Below are 19001 nucleotides of genomic sequence, written 5' to 3'. Positions count from 1 at the left end.
AGAAATAAGTAATAAAAATAAATTAAGATTATTACCAAATAGAAAAAAGAGTTTAGAACCATTAAAAGTTGGAATTCTTTATAAAAAAGTTGATTCCGATATTTTATGAATAAAAAGCCAAGCTGGTTTCAGAGTCAGAGTGAAATTTTTCCTCCTGAGGAGTTTCTGGCAGGATTTGTCACAGATCGACCCAACTCCGAACAAAAGTCGTCCATTAGCATAGAATCTGCTGCAGATGTAAGCCTCCCGGAAGACGTCAAACCTCTCCACAAGGTGAGTGCACGATCTGATTAGAAGTAGCGGCAAGGTCGTAAACGCCGGTCGACTCAAATTTTGACCGATTCCCCAATAAAAGTAGCATTTGAGAAGAAAATTAATTCAAACGTAAGCGTACGTTAGCGGACATACCATTGACCATACATTTGACGTGTTTAACTTATTTCACCAAACTCGGTCAACCTACCCCAACCCTGATTTTTTTTAGTCAATGAAAAAATTACATATGTGCTCAAGGGTTGTACCTTCATGATGTTTTTCAAAAAGTCTAACCAGAATGAGTACAGAAATTCCGAAAGCAAAACTCGGCCAACCAGGCCCGGTCTTCCCTAGTCCTACGTCTACAGTTCGTGCAACCCCACAGGGCTGCCCCTAGTAGTTTTTTTGAAAAGTTTGGTAAATTTAGTGAGGGTTTCTTCTATAAATTTGAACATAACCAGAAAATTTAGCCTAGGCAACATAGCTTCAGCTCGCACATCGCAAATAAAAGATCACTTTTATTTCGAGCATCGTCGTCTACGCAACATTTTCCGAAAAAAAAACGCAAGCGATACATCCGTTTGAAGACCGCTGTTCTTCGCTTTCGGAACAACCCCTCGACGTTCTGGAAGTTTGTAAACAGCAGAAAACGAGCTGGTGGTATTCCCGTAAATGTTTATCTCGGGGATGCCAGCGCGCAATCCACATCCGAATCCGTAGACCTTTTTACAGAACACTTTCGTAAGGTATTCACCAACCCAGCTATCACTACGTCACAAGAGTATATTGATACATTACCATCCTACAATATCAGTCTCCCTTGCTTGAACATGAGTAAAGCAGACGTGTTGAAAGCTTTATCCAGTGTCGACCCATTGAAAGGACCGCATGATCATTGTCATTGCCAGTTACAATTATTTTTAACCGCTCAATCAGAGAAAGCGTCCACCCGTATGAAAGGAAAGAATCGGCTATAGTTCCAATTCACAAGGCTGATGATATTCATAACGTTGAAAATTACAGAAAAATCTTACTTTTCAACTGTTTTGCTAAAGTCCTTGAAAAATTTGTTTACAATGAGAGCTGCTACTTCTAACATGTTCGACAAATGTCAGCACTGATTTGTGAAGCAACGTTCTACCACTTCAAATTTGATGACGTACACTAGCACCTTACTCCCCTTTATTGAGAAGCGCCAACAAACCGATGCAATATATTTTGACTTCTCAAAAGCATTCATTAAAGTACCTCACAACATTGCTCTTTTGAAACTACAAAGACAAGGATTTTCTCCGTTGTAAATTGGATGGTTGCGATCTTATCTGTCTAGTCGGAGTGATTTCGTTGGAATTGGTTCAACATGTTCTAGCTTTCTTGATATGACAACCGGAGTACCGCAAGGAAGTCACCTAGGGCCATTAATTTTCATTTTATTCATAAATGATATTTGCATTAGTATCAAATCTGGAAAACTATTCTTTGCTGACGATTTAAAGATTTTTAGTTGCATTGCTTCTGGACTTGACTTTACTGCACTTCATATTGAACAGTGGTGCCCGTTCAATGGTATGCCGGTAAACGTTGACAAATGTAAGATGATAAGTTACAGGCGATCATCCACTCTATCCCATCATCGTCATCGAAATAGTGGACTCAATTCGTGACTTGGGAGTGCTGTTTGAAAGAAAGTTTTGCATCTTGGATTACATCACCACAACGACGGCGAAGGCATTCGCAACACTTGGTTTCCTGAAGCGAAATACCGCTGGTTTTGACTATTCCTATGCATTAAAATCTCTATATTGCGGATTGGTGCGAGGCATTTTGGAGTATGCTGTGCAAGTGTAGGCCCCACATCAAAACGTCCAAATTATCCGGTTAGAGCGCGTTTCGTGCGATTTACTCTGAGAAATTTGCCGTGGAATGACCCAGCCCATCTATTACCCGATAACGATAACTGTATGCTGCTTGAGTTACCGACGTTAGAGTTCCGCCGCACATTCTAGCAAAGAATGTTTATATTCGATATATTGTGTAGTAAAATTGACTGTCCAGATATTCTTGCACGGATTAATGTGTTTGTACCTCCCTGTGCTCTAAGAAACCGTCCTCTTTGGAGGATTCCTAGACATCGTACTGTTTATGGTCAAAACAATCCTGTGGATAGATGCTGTTACAAATGCAATCATTTGTTTGATTTTAATGTCACCAAATCTAGTTATAAGTTAACTACTAGGAATTTTAATTAATTATGATGTTAGATAGTATGTTATTTTTATATAATCTGTGCGGTATCTACCGGAGATCGGAACAAATAAATTAAATTTCGTTAAGTATTTCACGATTACGAATAGTAAGTCGTGACTATTATACTAAGTATTATGAACCAGTTCACAATTGCATGAAAAATATTTCATGATTTTGTGAACTACAAACACGGATATTGGATCGTTACTAATATATTAGGAATCATGAACAAGTTTACGAATAAATGAGTAATATTTGATGATTTCGTGTACTATTTCACGAGCGTGAATGGTAAGTCGGGACTATTATACTAGGACTCATGAACCAGTTCACGTATACATGAATAATATTTTATAGATCAACACGTCGCACAGTGGCTGGAGGCTGGCCAAAACCTCAAAAATTTATATTTGAAATATTGATATTTTATATTTTTCCTTAATTTCTCATGTATTGAATGTCGTATATTCAAAATTTTATGATCATTGGATAAGAACACGATTTTTAACATGAGTTTAAAGGTAGCAAAGTCCGGACTTTTTAATGATTTTCATTTCCGAAACCACCATTGATCTGTTCACTTCAAATGCATGTTGCTCTTTTGATTTTGGTCCGATTTTAGCAAAACTTGTTTCATTGTGTAGAGGAACGAAAGAACTTGGATAGTGAATAAAATACATTTGGTAAATTTGCTTGGAACTATGACTTTTTCGTTTAAATATTTTTGAGGTGGCCAGATCAAAAATACTTTCTTCACTTATATATTCTGTGCAAATTTCGGAATCATTTCGGAACGGTCACATAGTATACATTCTATGGGAAATAACCTCTATTTTTCGAATATCATGGTCTCGTTCTGCGCCTAGGTGCGCAAAAAGGTTTAAGGAGATTTTGAAGCTTTGTTGCTGATATGGAGGCGCATGGTGTTTTGTCTAAAATATTTAGACAATCTACAGTAAACCAACGCGTTATACAATGGATTTAAAGTAATGATCTTCATTTTTTATGGTATTGCTGACATTGGTGAACAGTAACGGAAAATCTATCATGAAAACGGGATCATAGTTATAAGAAAGGTTCAATGACACTGTATGGAAAAATGCATTTAATATTTTACGACTATTGACATCAAAAATGAGCTCAGCACCTCCAAATTAGCTTAAATTGAGATTTTCAGCCAAATTAGGTAATATTCGAGGTTTTGTCCGACTTTTGTTTGAAGATCTGCCACTGTGCGTCGCGACTATTATACTAGGAATGCTGAAACAGTTCACGAATACGTGAATAATACTTCATGATTTTGTGAAGTATTTCACGAGCACGGATATTGGATCGTGACTAATATATTAGGAATCATGAATTAGTTTACGAAGATTGAATGGATTCATGAGTAAAATTCCAAGTTCCGTGTAATAGTTCATGAGAAAATATCCAGAATGGTTTGATTTTATGAACTACCCTCGGCACTTTGATGTGGTCCGGGGAATTTTACACTAAAGCAGTTTAAGAGTGATTTTATCACAGAAACTTGGGATACGGTTATTTTATTTTTAGTTAAGTTATATTGTGATCAATTTTAGTACTCAACTTGGTGACCTTTATAATTCAAACAACCTGGTAATTAAGTGAACACGTTCCATGGCGACATGACTTAGAACTCTAGTGATATGGAAGAACCCACTTTCCTCTAGTATCTGAACCGTACACGAAAAATTAACTATCAGATTCACAATGCGCGCGCGATCATTGTAGAACACACGCGAATATGCGAAAGGCAAGCGGTTTTAATATAGAATTTATACACGCGAAGTTACATACACGTTAGCACACGCGACATACAAACGCACACGCGGTACCTTTAGTACGTCAGAGTTACCCGTGAGTGAAAGTCAAATACGATTACCGTTGACTTAAGGTCTTTCCATATTAGATCTTGTATTCGCGGGGTAGAGCATTTAGTGGAGCTTAGGCTTACAAAAGTCGCATTTATCCAGTTTATTCACTTCAACCACACAGTACTGATATCTTTTAACAAATTGGCCTTGGAAAAAAACATCGAGTTTACTTAACAGGCAATAACGCGTAGTTGGCCTTCAAAAAATTCATGTCACAATATGCGGTAGTGCCAAATTTGTGGCTGCTGTTCAGATAATGACAGCCACAGAAAATGTGGCCACGATATAAACGGCTAACAGTACCAGCGAAGAGGCGAATACTAAAGACAACTAGGTCTCACCGTCTGGAGGAACCCCTGCCGACTCGAGGAAAACCGCCCGGCGTCCCAATACTTGATGCATCCGTTCGAATCTGTAATCCTGGCCGTTAATTCCTGATGCCGGAAACTGAAAGTTTATATCTCCCCCCCCCCCCCCTTTCAGCCTTGTCCACTCTCCCTCCCATGTCTCTGATACACAGATGTATGACTTCACCCCCTTCTCCCCTTGAACATCTTCCCATAACTTATGTGCCCCCCTATCTTCTAGTTTTAGTTGATCAATATTTAATCTCGTTAAGAAATGCACAACAGTACCACTACTTTAAAATAGCCTAATTAATTCCCCTTAATCTTGAACCACTCTCTCTAGTTATTTCTAGTTAATAAGCTTGTAAAATGTTCCGCTTAGTTAATAATTAATTTCTCTTACAATCTCCCTTCTAAAAATCATAAAGTGAATTACTATACAAAGAACACACAAAATCACCCGTCCTCCAAATCTTACGAATATTATATTATACCCTCTTTTATATGTATAAGTTAGCTGTAAAGTTTTTTTTTAGTTTCATTATATAAAACAAAATAATATTGAAATGTGTAACCCCCTAGTTTTAAGAAATTCAAAATGTAAAACAATGAAAAAATGGCACCTTTAAGCTAACGCATACGTGCCTTATCAAATAAACAAATTGAAAAAAACTAGGTCTCAAGTATGTCCCGTGCATTTAAGGAAGAGGAAAAAACATCTGTTAGCAAACACCAAAACATGATGACGACGACTACAAAACAGCAACAAGAGTGATGAGAATGACCACCAAAATGCAGTAGACGAGAAAGTAAATGTTTCTCCACCACTTAATAAGTTCACCACGCGCGTTAGTAGGTTATGTGTGCGTGAACTGTGACGAATAAACGATTTAAATAAGCTTTCCAATCAAAAGAAATAGCAACTGAGTTTTTTGCGCTGAAATTTCTGAGTTGCTGCCGTTGGGGGAGCTGTTTCTGGCGCCTGTGGTGATGATGAAAAGTAAACGGATTTTCCAGCCATTACCAAGCACATCACACTCGTGATTACTACTAGCTTCCCTTTTTTATTTCGATTAATATAACTCGAATGGAAATAGTAAAAATTTCCCGCATTCTAAAAAAATTCTAAAAAAGTTATAAAATTGTCCAATACGAGATAGTAATAGCGAGTAACTAATAGCCTTGAAGAAATATATGACATTTTCCTACATTATTTGTTTTATTTATTTATGACTCACGAAGCAATTAATTAAACAATTGATTTAGTTTGTGTAGTGAAATTACTTCGAATTAGTTGTTTTTCCACAATTCGCTGTCCTATCCCAAATAGTGAATATGCTGAACTGCCACACGATAATATCACTCAAATATCAAGATTATCAAAAGAGCGGCGAAAATAAAACGAAAATTTCTATTTAAACGACATGTAAATCAATACGAATGTAAACATACAAAGCTTGAATCAAAAATTTATTTGAAAATTAAGTTGAATTCGATGCACTCAATGGGAGCATCAAAAAGCATATGATTTTACACTTTGGTTCGTGCAATATTACATGTCATTTATTTTACAACAATATTAAAAATACATTGAAGTGCATTGGTATCCTGTTTATTGAAACTGTAATCTTCAAACAACGTGTAAAATTATAATAAAATTCGTTGAAGAAAGCACTACAAGTTGTGTGTATTTGTGGTGGAACTTAATTTTACATTTATATTCATGCTCCAAATATGTGCATGAAAATAGATTTAAAATTACAAAATATTTTTTTCTGTGTATGTTTCAATATTAAGAGCCAAAGTGCTGAAGGATACAAGAGACTGGAAAATGTGAAATATGTTTCAATATTAAGAACCAAAGTGCTGAAGGAAGTAAGATTAGAAAAGCGTGAAATAGGGTCTTATGAGCAAGCTTAGAGTTTCCCGGCGATTTAACCTTTTGTCTTCCTCATTCATGAGTCAGAATATTTTGGCATTAAATGCGAATCACCTGAGTCTGCGGCATGTTCGGACAAGCGTAAAGTCACTTAGTGACTTATGCTGTCGAAATCGATATAATTTTTAAGGTGAAACTGGAAAAAAGAAATAAAAATGTGGTAACACTGAAAAAGTGGAAATAATCAAGTAGTTATGGTGATAATCAAAATAAATCAAAACGAAGGAATAAACGAAGAGAGGCGGCGGAAACTTAAAACAATCATATAATTCATGCGACCTGACAAAATGAAACTACAATCGCAAAAATGTTTAAAATATGAGAAACAGTTAATAGTAGAAAAATGTTTAAAAATCAATTGAATAACTCTAAAGGGCGGCCATTCTGAATAAATCCAGAAGTAATAATTCTTGACTCTAACCTTTTCGATGTGCGGAAGCCCTTTGCGAAAACGTAAGTAACCTTTTTTCGAATTCATTACTGTCTTTTGGCTTGTTTTGGTAAGCTACTAGTCGTAGCCACCAGGTAATTATGAGACCTTTAGTGAGCTACACGAAAGAAATCATATTGTTCCACATTCAACATCGCGTCTGGCGAGGGTGAGTGAAACCTTGCCGAAATTGAATTCAATAGAAGAAAATGAACCAGCGGGCCGCCATCCAAATCTTGCTTAGCATGGTAATTTAAAACAACCCGGAAAGGTTAGTAGGAAGGAATCATCAAAGCATCTAATCTTCGATAAACTGTAATATTCTTCAAGTGAGCTATATCTCTTCCTATCTGCAGAAGTGGAAACCGTAAAAATCATTCATGCATGTCAGTTATTTGTGGAATTTTCGTCAACACAATTTCCCATGATTTGCTTTGTCGGATCGGACTCGTATACACGGTCAAGCAGAGACTTTGTTTTGGCTCACCATCGTCCATCGGACTGGATATGATGACAGCGAGCATCCACACCAGACTGACTTTGGTTGCGCTCAGCTAAATTGGCTCGCTCTTCTCTGGGTTGATGGTTGGTGAGAAGGTTCGTCGCTTACAGGCAGGCGGTCGTTGAGTTACGATTTACAGAAGTCAAAGTCACCACAAGAAACGCCGCAAGATGGGTTTATTTTCTCCGGGAGAAGGAGTAATAATCTGGCAAAAGTTGCTTTCGGTGTTCTTTAGAGCTGTTCGGGGTACGTTGGATTTATTGTTTACGATTTAAACGTTGGTATAAAAGCATTATCCCGAAAGCGAGAAGGCATCATTCGCGCAGTTGAGATCGTTACTACGGGGACCCAGACGTAAGTTCTGCGAGTTTGATCGGAAAGGATTTGTTTTGAGGTTTATTTCCATTCGAGTCATATCGATCGATATTGAAAATGTGCAAGCTAATAGTGTTCGCGAGTGTGATGTGCGTGTTGTTGGCGGGAAGAGCCGTTTTCTCGGCACCAGCACCACAGGCGCCGGATGCAGCTCCTCGGACGGCAGCTCAGGATGTGGAAACTGTGCGATATTTCAGCGAAAATAATGGGCCCGATGGATACAAGTTCACGTAAGTGGGCCACCGGAGTAGTGCAATTAATGCAGAGGGACACTTGTTTAATTTTGTTTAACATGGCCATTTCGTAGCAAGTGAAATCGAATGAATTGAAACTAAGTGATAACGATTCATCGTGTTCACGTGAAAAGTGATCGTTGCTCGGTTTCGGTGCATTTACTTGATTCATTTTTGGACTTTTGATAACGGCACAAAACGAACCCGATGAATACTTTGGGAAGATAGGGTTCTTGAAGTAATAAAAATGTTGGTATTTGAAACTATGAATATTGAAATTCGTTCAATATTCTGCCAGGTCAGATAGTTATTTTGACGTATTCTCAAGTTCATTTTCCTTAATTGTAATGGTCAATAAACCTGTGAGCTATAATTTGTTGGAATCAAATCTAACGAATATTTAATTTTTTGTGTGTAAATTAAATTAATTGTTTTTGAAATCAAAGTGTTTTAGTCATATGTCTGGCTGCCAAACAAAAAATTTCATTTAAATTTGTAATTATATTTTTGAAATACTTAACCAAATTGTATGAAGTAAAAGGTTTTGTTTATCAAGATTTATGATCAAGATTAAAATGCAGAATAGGGGAGACCGGGGCTAGTTGGCGGTTGGGGTAAGTTGGTGGAATCCTTTTTTTCTGTTTCTATTAGACATATAGCGCTGCCTCTGCTTGTGTAGCTCAAGCTTTGTGAAATCCACTATCCAATGTGTTTTTGTAACAAAACGATTTGTTTGGTGGAAGTTGTGGGTGATATTGTGTTTTCGAGCATACCAAGTAAATTTTCTAAATTTTAAATACTTCGCGTTATTTAGGGTGATTTTCAATCTATTTCCCGAATGATTATATTTTTCGATAGCGCTTGAAAAGAGCTTTCAGTATCCGTATAGATATTACATCTATCCACAAACAAAAGTTATTTTTTAAATAGTTTTTAATAAAATATGCGGTTGGCGGTGTTGCATGCGGGGCAAATTGGCGGTACTATTTACAGTGCAAAAAAGTCATCAAAACTTTTTATTTCTGGAATTCACTACAAAGTAAGAACAACATTCTTGTGTATCTCGTCCATGCAGGAGACATTTATTCCGGCCAATCGCATAAAGAATTTCGAAAATTTGTTTTTGAATAGGGAGTACGCGTCAAAGTCAAAATACCGGGGTATTGAAAGTGAAATATAATAGCAATTGTCGGTTAATATACAGACATTCAGCATGTTCCAAAAGGACCCTTGAAGTAATTGAATCTCGATTTAATTACTTAGTTTTTGGAGTACCTACACATACCGCCAACTTACCCCAGGGCCGGGGTAAGTTGGCGGGTTTTTTGCGTCACATATTTTTTTCTATAAAAATGGAGACAATGCATCAAACACTTTAACAAAAAATCAGAGATGTTGCCAACAGTCTACTCTTTCATGCCGCGTGTTCTATTTTGGAAGATCTACCTACATCAAAGCGGTAAAAATTGAAAACTGAAAACACCGCCAACTAGCCCCGGTCTCCCCTACTATTGAAAACAGGCTTAGTAAAACCATTTTTGATCGGGCCGGTAGTTGAACCTAGTTGGAATATTAATATTTATTTTTTGATGTTTTTTTTTAAATTAAGCCACAGAAAGTAATAGTCGGATGGACACATTCGGCTTCGCATAAACCGTTTAATTCTATTAGAGCGTAAGGATCGGCTAATTAAACTTCAATCGTAAAACTAGGACTGAGCTCTATTCGCATAAGAATCGTTTATTTCGAGTCTCTGTGGTAAAAGTGGTTAAAGTCTTCAATTTTTTTACTAAGAGGCATTTTAAGCTTTTGCAGTTGATTTTGAGGAGTAATATTCGTTTATATTTAAACAGCTTATTACGTCCAACTATTCGACGGGGTTTTTTGAAATAATTTATATGCCGAGTTTTACGCTTTTTGTATTTAACTAACTTTTTTCATAAAATTTAAAAAAAAAATTCTATTTGTTTTAATTTTAATTATAAAGGTTTTAACCTTAGGGTCATTCGTCTCTTTTTCGGATTAGAGAAATCTTTTTGGCAAAATCTTTAAACAAGTGAGCTGCATTCAAGGCAATTGATTTAGCAACTACGCTATGCTGCCCCCTTTTGCTTTATTAATATGCTGTCTTCAGCAAAGTTATAGATATTTGTTTTGCAAAAATGGGCGTAGTTTTTTTTATCGGAAGAATAAAATTTGTTATAAAAAATCAAAACTCTGAAATGCGTGTTTTGCGCACTTGAGCGGCAGAATATAATATCGAGAATGCAGACGTGAAGCATTTTTAAATCCATCAGAATCTAAATGTCGTACATAAACGTTAGGCGTAAAATTCGGACTTCAATGTAAGCTACGTTTAGAAATGGGCAAAGTCGGAACTTGTCCACAAAACTAGGTTATTTTTGCTTTTCTCATTTTAATGTGATTTTTATACAGAAGGTTGAGCCAATGTTTAAAATTAACATTTCTACTTTCAATTATCTGAACAAGTATCTTGAAGATTTTTTATTTCCATTATATTTGTTTTGAATTGTATTCACTAATGTTCAGGTGAAAAAAATTCCAAAACAAATACAATAGAAATGAAAAATCCTCGAAATATGTGTTCAGATGAATGTAAGCCTGAATAAAAGTCGTAGAAATATTCATTGTAAATTTGATTTTTAAATTTATTTACATCATGAGGAAAAACAATGGATATTCAAGACCCCTGGTTTCGTTCGAAAATGCAGTGTTCTACACTACGTGTATACAAGGTGTAGAAAACAACAAATCAGAATTAGCAAAAACTTATCATAGCAAAAATCTGTCTTAGAAAACTCAACCCGCACCCGTTATGGAGGACGAATCTTCCTTAAAGGCACGCTTCCCTAGATTTCCACGGGCAGAAATATTTCAGCGTCAAGTCCAAGTTTACCGTTCCTAAGTTTATTCGAGAGAAGAAAATGTGAAATTATGCCCTAAAATTTCTGATAGGGCAGGCTATTTGTGGATGTGGTGAAATAACTCAACTCTGTTTTGGCCTGGTGCCGCTATTCACAGTCGTGGTATCACGTGAATTTGGCGCTAGATCAGTATCACGATATTTAAAATTTAAAAATGAAGTTACATTCATGATTTGTGTATACTTTCACATCATGCGTTAGGTAATATTATTAGATAAGTGAGAAACTTAAGAAGTCTTAAGGTGGTCTTCTACTCGCGAGGCTTAAAATTGAGCACTTTTTTTGGGAATAAATTGTAAAGCATCTACTCAATGGATTTAGAATTTTTTTTTATTTTGAGGATACATGTTTTGGCTTTTCAATTTTACTTTTGTAGACGAGAAGAACTGCATAGGTCTCGCTTAAGTTAAGTTGTGGCAAATTGGGTAATCTGTAATCAGAAAACTCAAATTTTTACGTTGGTTATGTTTAGACGAGAGGGATTTCTTTTATTTTATAATTTGTAAAAGTTATGTAACGATTTGTGAAAATTTACAATTTATACGTTATTTTTTGGCCTATTAGGGACCATAAAAATGGAACAAATTGACATTTTGCAAATTCCTCTCGACCAAACATAGCGGTATATTTTCTGAACAATTGGAGAAAAAATTATTGAAATAGGACCAGTACTTCTATGAAAAGTCTTACTTGACCGCTTAAAAACCACTACTTTCGGGAAAACGCATTTAAAGATAAAGTACGGTGTATAACTCGATAGTAGTAACATACTAGATAATCTACTATACCGCGTCCGCAGAGCTCACCTTCCTCATCACGAAAATGTTCTTGGTTTTGCACATTTTGCTCTGTCTGTTGAATTCGGGCCTGTTTTGCCGCGACACCCACTTTGCGTTCAGAACGAGTTATACGTCGTTATACTGTCGAGTCGAGTAGCACATCTTTCAGCTTCAGTCCCCAAGGTAATTCCCATCGCCTCCATAGCTTGTAAGATCGATGAAAATCCTTAGTTGAAGATACTGACTGCCAATTAAGTCACAACATTGACCACCTGCCTGCCAAAATTTGTGCATGTGTTTTGGCGCTAAGGAACAGATTTCACTATTCAGAGATTCATTGATGTTTTGGGTGTGAGCTCCCAAGCATCTTTCTAATAAATCATTGAATGGTAGACTTTCGTAAATTCTGACATGTTCGAAAGTTTCTAAAATTCCTTTTACTTCGAGCTGACGCCGGGTGAACACCTTGAGTGTTGGGTATTTACGTTCGATGACGAGCAGTGTTCGAGGGAAGGCCAGATTGCATTTCGTATATGTTCTACACAATTTGAGTTTCTCCGAATTGCCAGCCCATAAAATTTTGTTAGCTGGTCGATTGATTTGTCCGTCCACTTTCTTTTCCTTTCCCACCGATACCTTTGGTTTTTTCTTCAGTTTTCGTAATCTAGTTCCCATACGCTTCTCAACATGCCCGACGCATTTTTCTTACGTACGATAATATCGTCCCCCCAAAAAAACAAGAAACCATTCACAGACGCTCACAGATAAATAAACCCTCAAGAATGGACAGGTGAATTCTTTAAACAATGACTTTTCCAGTGACAAGCGCCATCGTGGTGCGCCGCGCTTATAGTATCTCAGAAACGGCCGGAGATGGGAATATGATTTTTACCAAATGCTTTCTGTTGCGTATTCTCAGATACATATAGATTGAAAATATACAAAGAAAAAAAAATCGATTTTTTGAAACCGCGAGAGTAGAAGACCCCCTTAATAACGAACAACTATAATTTTTACCAACCCTTCAAGATACCATTTCTAGATGCGATTGGTGAAAGCGACAATCATGGTACTTAAATATTCTTCTTCAGGTCCGTTTTCAAGAAATTAATACTTTATACAAGGAGAAGATTTTCTCATCGTACATGGTGCCTTGGGTCAGGAATGATTCACAACTTTTGCCACACAGCAGTGCTGCGAAATTTCAAAATCATTTATCTATTTCTGCTTGTATTTACCGAAACCAACATTCAGATTCACCACCTCCCTCATTCATTTACTTTCCAATTAACTGAAATTTCATGCAGAATCGAATGCTTGAGTGCAGAGGAAATATAAATTTCTTCACAAACGAAAGCATTCATTTGTTAATATGTGGGCAGTTTGAAGGCAGGAGTTGGAATATTCTACATTTTCGAGCATATTGAACAGCATAATTTATATCTGGTGTACTTTTGCACAATAATCCTTCTCCTAGGTGGAATAGAAACAAAATTTAGTTTGCTTCTGCAACCGAACATGTCCGAACCTGAATGCTCTGTGTCAGAAGAACGAGTGACGAGGGAAACGAATCAGACATTTCATTAATCGAGGCGGGCATGAATTGAATTTTTTCTTTCAAGTTCACGCAGGGATGTCAATTTTTTCACACAAGTGCATATGACCTCCCAAATTAGGTACTTCGAGGCGAATTTTGACAGCAAAAAATCCATTACTTTTCGCTATTTGACTTAGAGTTCCTCGATTATTGTATTTGTTCTAGAAAAAACCTGCCTTTTTCAGGTTTGATGCGGTAGAATAAATTGGGCATGGAAGAATGTTGTAATTATAGGATGAATAGAACGAAAGTGTTCTGAGCACGCTACATCGTATCAATTTTGTGAAGGATATGTTCGGTTCCTGATTTTTTCTAGCTAATGTGCGTACAGGCCTTGTTATTCTAATCTTGAAACTATTTGTGAATTATAAAATGATGCTAAATTTTAATACAAATAAAATACGATAGCTGAATTCAAAAGATCACATATATGTAATTTCCAAAAAAGTAGGGTTTAGACGTGCAATATTTATGGTAATGACATATTTAAATTACAATTGCCTGTTCCAAAGTTTTTAGGTATTTAGTACTAATTTATATTATTCATAACAATCACACATTCTCGACCTTATAGATACGAGCTTAGTGACGGCCAGATTCGATCCGAGGTCGGCACGTACCGGGACATCAAGGATGCCGATGGCAACGACGTGAAGGCCCTGTTCGTGCAGGGATCGTACTCGTTTGTCGCACCCGATGGAAAAACCTACTGGGTGAACTACACGGCCGACGAGAACGGGTACCATCCTAAGGTGGGTACCGGCCCGACTGGAGGAATCCAACCGGGACAGGATGCACCGATAGAAAGTGCGTAGAGTGTCATAAACGGTGTTAGGTGGTAAGTGGCTGTGTACTGTAAGGTCGAAAAAACGCTTGTTTCCTCGTAGAAAATTATGATAAAAAATGATTGATATGTAATGAAAATATATGACGTGAAGGCCAACTTTAGTCGCATATATAGAGAAAATTCCCGATTACACTTTGCTGTTTGATCTTTTAGTTGTATGGGTAAGATGCGGTAAAACGCACCCGCTAAGGAAATAGCTGAGTTTCGAGGGCTATTTGCAGAAAACACCTTATAAACCGATTGCAATACAAGACGTATTCAGAAGAATTATTACAAAAAGCATGTTCTACAACTTTCTAGAAGACACCTAAGTTCTATCTCCCTCCAGTAAAAAGTCAGTGTTGGTGTCCTCTATACGTTAAAATGTGGAACTAACTGTTTACAGCCAAAATATGGCTCATCTCATATATTACCATTCTTCCGAAAATACCATTCAGCTAAACCCAACCATTTGTTCGCAAGACAAAAATAGTTCGTTAATATCGACTTTTGAACCACCACCATCATGTTCATCAAGAACTGTAAGGCCCCGTGTAAAACTAACACTGGCGTCGGCGGTAAAACATGATGAGTTATGTTCTACCATAGACCATGCGGTAGACTTGGGTGCAACGCCCAACTCCTACTCTGCAGAAGGCAAAGAATTCTTCACATTTCCTTTCGATCATGCCCATATGAGCCTGCCTAGTTCTAGTTTCCCGTTCTAAGTTTATAACTGATTCACTCTAGAATACCTATCCGTCTTTCAATTTCATTGCTTTCGTTTCTCTTAGTCTCAAATTTGCCGAAAATAGCCAACAAAATCGATACAGTAGAACCTTGCGGCAATTGAAACATAGTAACATCAAAACTAACACTGGCATCACTTCGTTAAAAGTTTAACAACTTTTTCTGTTCGTGTTGGATCGCTTTATGGTCTTCGACAAAGTTGTAGATAATACAATTGTCTTCTTTAGTTTCACTTTTAGTGGTATTGTAGTGTATACGGTGCCACATAGTGGCGAAAATGTGAGCAAGTGGGTTTTCTCCATGTAAATTGTCAAAAAATCCCATACAAACTTCAAGCTCGTTGGTCCAGTAGCTAGACTTGTTCGACACTCCTGGTGGGACTAGAAAACGACTCAGGAGTCGGCCGATGGGGGTCATTTTTTCATTCACTGTAGTGATCAACCTAGCAGTAACTGAAGAACAGCCATTCAAAGACACTATCATGTCTTCGATGCGAACAAAGGATCAGGGATCAGAATATATTGGCTCAAATGGCATGTTTCCCGTATGTAGTTGGGGATTTGTGCCTTGCCTGTCTTCTCATCATTTCCTGAGCGGAAGGAAAGGAGGAGAAGGAAGTAGAATTGGAAGAGTTTTTTTTTCTTTTTTATTTCGACTATGTAGTCATATTTTCTTTTTTTTTACATTTTGATGACATTCAAATAGCTAGAGATTACTGGGTAGGGAAAGTAATGAAAATTTAGAGCCATATTACTCAAGTGAGACCAAGGATGCGAAGTATACATATCGGAAAACTAGAAGGGTCATTAGAACAGGCCTGATATGTTACGGGCTTAACTTTTGTCTTCTGCTGATGAGGGTCGAGCTTAGGCAGCATTACTTCGAATTCAAGTTCATCAGCATGTCTTTTGGCAAAGACAAACTTGTTCCTCTTTATAGTGAGAACCGACTCAGAAGTGGGCTGATGGGGGTAATTTTTCTGTCACTCTAGTGATAAACCTAGCAGTCACCGGAGAACAGCCATTCGAAGACACTATGATGTCTTTGATGCGAACAAAAGATTAGGAATCAGAATATGTTGGCTGAAATGGCACGTTTCTCGTATGTAGTTGGGATTTTGTGCCTTGTCTGTCTTCTCATCATTTCCTGAGCGAAAGGAAAGGAAGAGGAGGAACAGGGAGGAAGTAGAATTGAAAGGGTGGGAAAATAACACAAAAACAAACAGTAGGTGAAATAAACTTTCAAGTGGCTCAAAACGCTTGCGAGTAAGCCTAAAGCTCTTTACCACATTGGATAAGAAACTTTGGTAACTTTCTGAGTTTCAGTCGTACATGCACGGTGTCGTCTATGTAACGACGGCCGAAAACTCGTAATCGCATTTGTGCTGCTGCTTAGCATGATATGAGGCTTCGTAGTCTAATTCACACAGATCACATGAAAATGACTCAGCGCGCTGAATAGTTGGCATGCGATAATTGAGTTTGCAGTGGCTGGTTAAAACATGCCGCAGTGGAGTTTCGAAAAATATATATTTTTCGAAATCACTAGGTAGAGAGTGTTGATAACGCCTAGCTCTTCGATTTGGATACGCGATCACTAGTTTGGACCGAGATTTGTCTGAGCTAAGTGCATTGATTGTCAACCTGACCATGGGAGCAGAAGTCGATAACTTTGCCGGACAAGCTCTTTTTTTGTAATTCGTTTATTTGACACGGCTCGCTGTGTGAGCTTAAAGGACCGTGGGTCTTCAAAATATTTACAGGAAAATAAAACTTTAATGTGCTTCAATTGAATCCTTCGCACGCAATTTATCTTTGCGAGCGGAGATTCTTTTCTTAGGCGGTAGAGCATTATCGGCGTCACCAGAGAGTAATTTAATAGATATAGAGGAACAAAATATAACTGTAAGTAATTTAAATATTCCAAAAACTTCTTCGCATCCACAACAGAATTCGACTGAAATTTTAGTCTATTGCCAAAATTTTAATCGAATGAAATACCCAGCCAAAATGAAAAAAATCTAACAAAATATAATTTCATCTTCTTTTAATATAATTCTTGGAACAGAAAGTAGTTGGGATGAAAGCGTAAGAAGCGAAGAAATTTTTGGAAATCAATTTAATGTATTTCGGCTTGACCGTAATTTGTCTCTTTGTAAGAAAAAAGTCTGGAGGAGGAGTCATTATAGCCATAAACGCAGACTTTTCAGAAGAAATAAAAACCATGAAACATATAGAATTTGAACATATATGGGCAAAAGCAGTAATATGAGGAGAAGTGCACATATTCTCCTCTGTGTACTTTCCACCTGAAAATGTTCACAAAAAATCATTTGAACTATTTTTTCAAACTGTAGAATCTATCATGTAAAACATGGAACCTGAAGTAAAATTGCATATTTATGGCGACTTTAATCAACGTAATACCAACTTCCTCGTAGACATTGAAAACGAATCTATCTTACTCCCAGTCGTAGGCGAAAATGAAACACTTCAATGTATCAAAATATCAGAATTTGGCAGGCACCAAATCAACCATGTGACAAATAAACAAAATTCATATTTAGACCTCTTATTCACGAACTGCACCGAAAACTTCTGTGTTAATGCATCTTTAACTCCATTATGGAAAGACTTCATTTCACACAGCAATCGAATATTTAATTTTCTTTCATCAAAACTCTTCCCCGAACGATTTGGAGCATGAGGAAGTGCCGGAATACCATAAAACCGACTTCGAAGAAGTCATGATTTGCGGTGTGCCATTAAAAAAATACTAAACCCTCCGGAAGTCGCGCTTATGGCCCACTGAACGAGCAACCGCTGGGGCCCTAAGACGATTTCGCTAGATTTTCAGAGCAGCGTGCACTCAGTGCACTAGCGCGACTTCCGGAAGGTTAACCGATTTATTTCAAACTTTGCATACACTATCTATGTAAAAAATTCCTAGCCCCTACGTTGAGGTTTTGAGACCATTTTTCAATTCGGGGGTTTTTTACTTATATACTTACTTATTATACTTTTTATTTGAAATTTTGCAATGATGTAGGTTCCAAACAGACCCAGCAGTTTGGCCGTAAACATGACGTCAAAGCGAGAAGTTTCGAGGTCAAGGCCAACGTTCATACTAAAGTTCATCAAGGCAATAGTAAGAACTGGGTAGAATGCGAAGTTGTGAAACGGATCGGAACCGTTATGTACAATGTGTAGCTACCAGACTGTCAGCAGCTGATCCGATTCCATGGCAATCGGATACGTAAAAGTACAGGAATCACAGATATTCGGAATGCGGAAAACCAATCTATCGTACCATTAGATCTACTCTTGAACACTTGGGGTATCAAAAGGGCTGGTTCATTGGAAACATCGGAAGCTCCAAAACCATATTCAGAAGCCAGTTTGCTGCTGGAAATTCTTCAAGAGCTGTTCTAACTGGACGTGAGACGTCATCCAAAGCGTCTGCAACCTCAACCGATCCTAGTGCTGACTCAAGGTTATCTTTTACCTCCGGTCCTCTACGAACCCTACCATCTATACTAAAAAGGGAATATTTGGAGAGCAACCCTATTATCAGGAGTGCGAGCTGTCAATACCAACCGGCAGCGATCGACAGCGATCACATCTGCGCAAACATCCAGTAGTGATAGAACTACCTCGCGTTTCTCTATCGTAGCAGTAATCTATTGAAAATAGCTGAAATTAGAAAAGTTGTCGGAAAAGGGGAAAATTGCCATTCACGAGCCGTAAGCAGAAAGCACCAAATTGGCTCAAGCAAATACGAGAGGTAGTAAATAAATGCGCCGCATTTCCGTTTGAAGCATTCGTTACTCGCATGCCAAACGAGCAACATCATGGCTGACTGTAACGTCCGGATGGTACAAT

The 19001-nt window shown here is 37.5% G+C and overlaps 1 protein-coding gene across 1 annotated transcript; it reads left to right on the top strand.

The window, feature by feature from the left end:
• Nucleotides 1-7970: 7970 nt before the first annotated feature.
• LOC131681465 (endocuticle structural glycoprotein ABD-5-like) lies at nucleotides 7971-14421 on the top strand. The gene is made up of 2 exons (XM_058962268.1): nucleotides 7971-8220; nucleotides 14119-14421. Exons 1-2 carry the CDS (start codon nucleotides 8048-8050, stop codon nucleotides 14357-14359), a joined length of 414 nt encoding a protein of 137 aa, XP_058818251.1. The 5' UTR covers nucleotides 7971-8047; the 3' UTR covers nucleotides 14360-14421.
• Nucleotides 14422-19001: the final 4580 nt, after the last annotated feature.

Source organism: Topomyia yanbarensis, chromosome 2 (assembly GCF_030247195.1).
Source record: "Topomyia yanbarensis strain Yona2022 chromosome 2, ASM3024719v1, whole genome shotgun sequence".
NCBI classification, from domain to species: domain Eukaryota; kingdom Metazoa; phylum Arthropoda; class Insecta; order Diptera; family Culicidae; genus Topomyia; species Topomyia yanbarensis.
The sequence above is the reverse complement of the archived record's forward strand: the minus strand, read 5'-3'. Positions and strand labels throughout refer to the sequence as shown.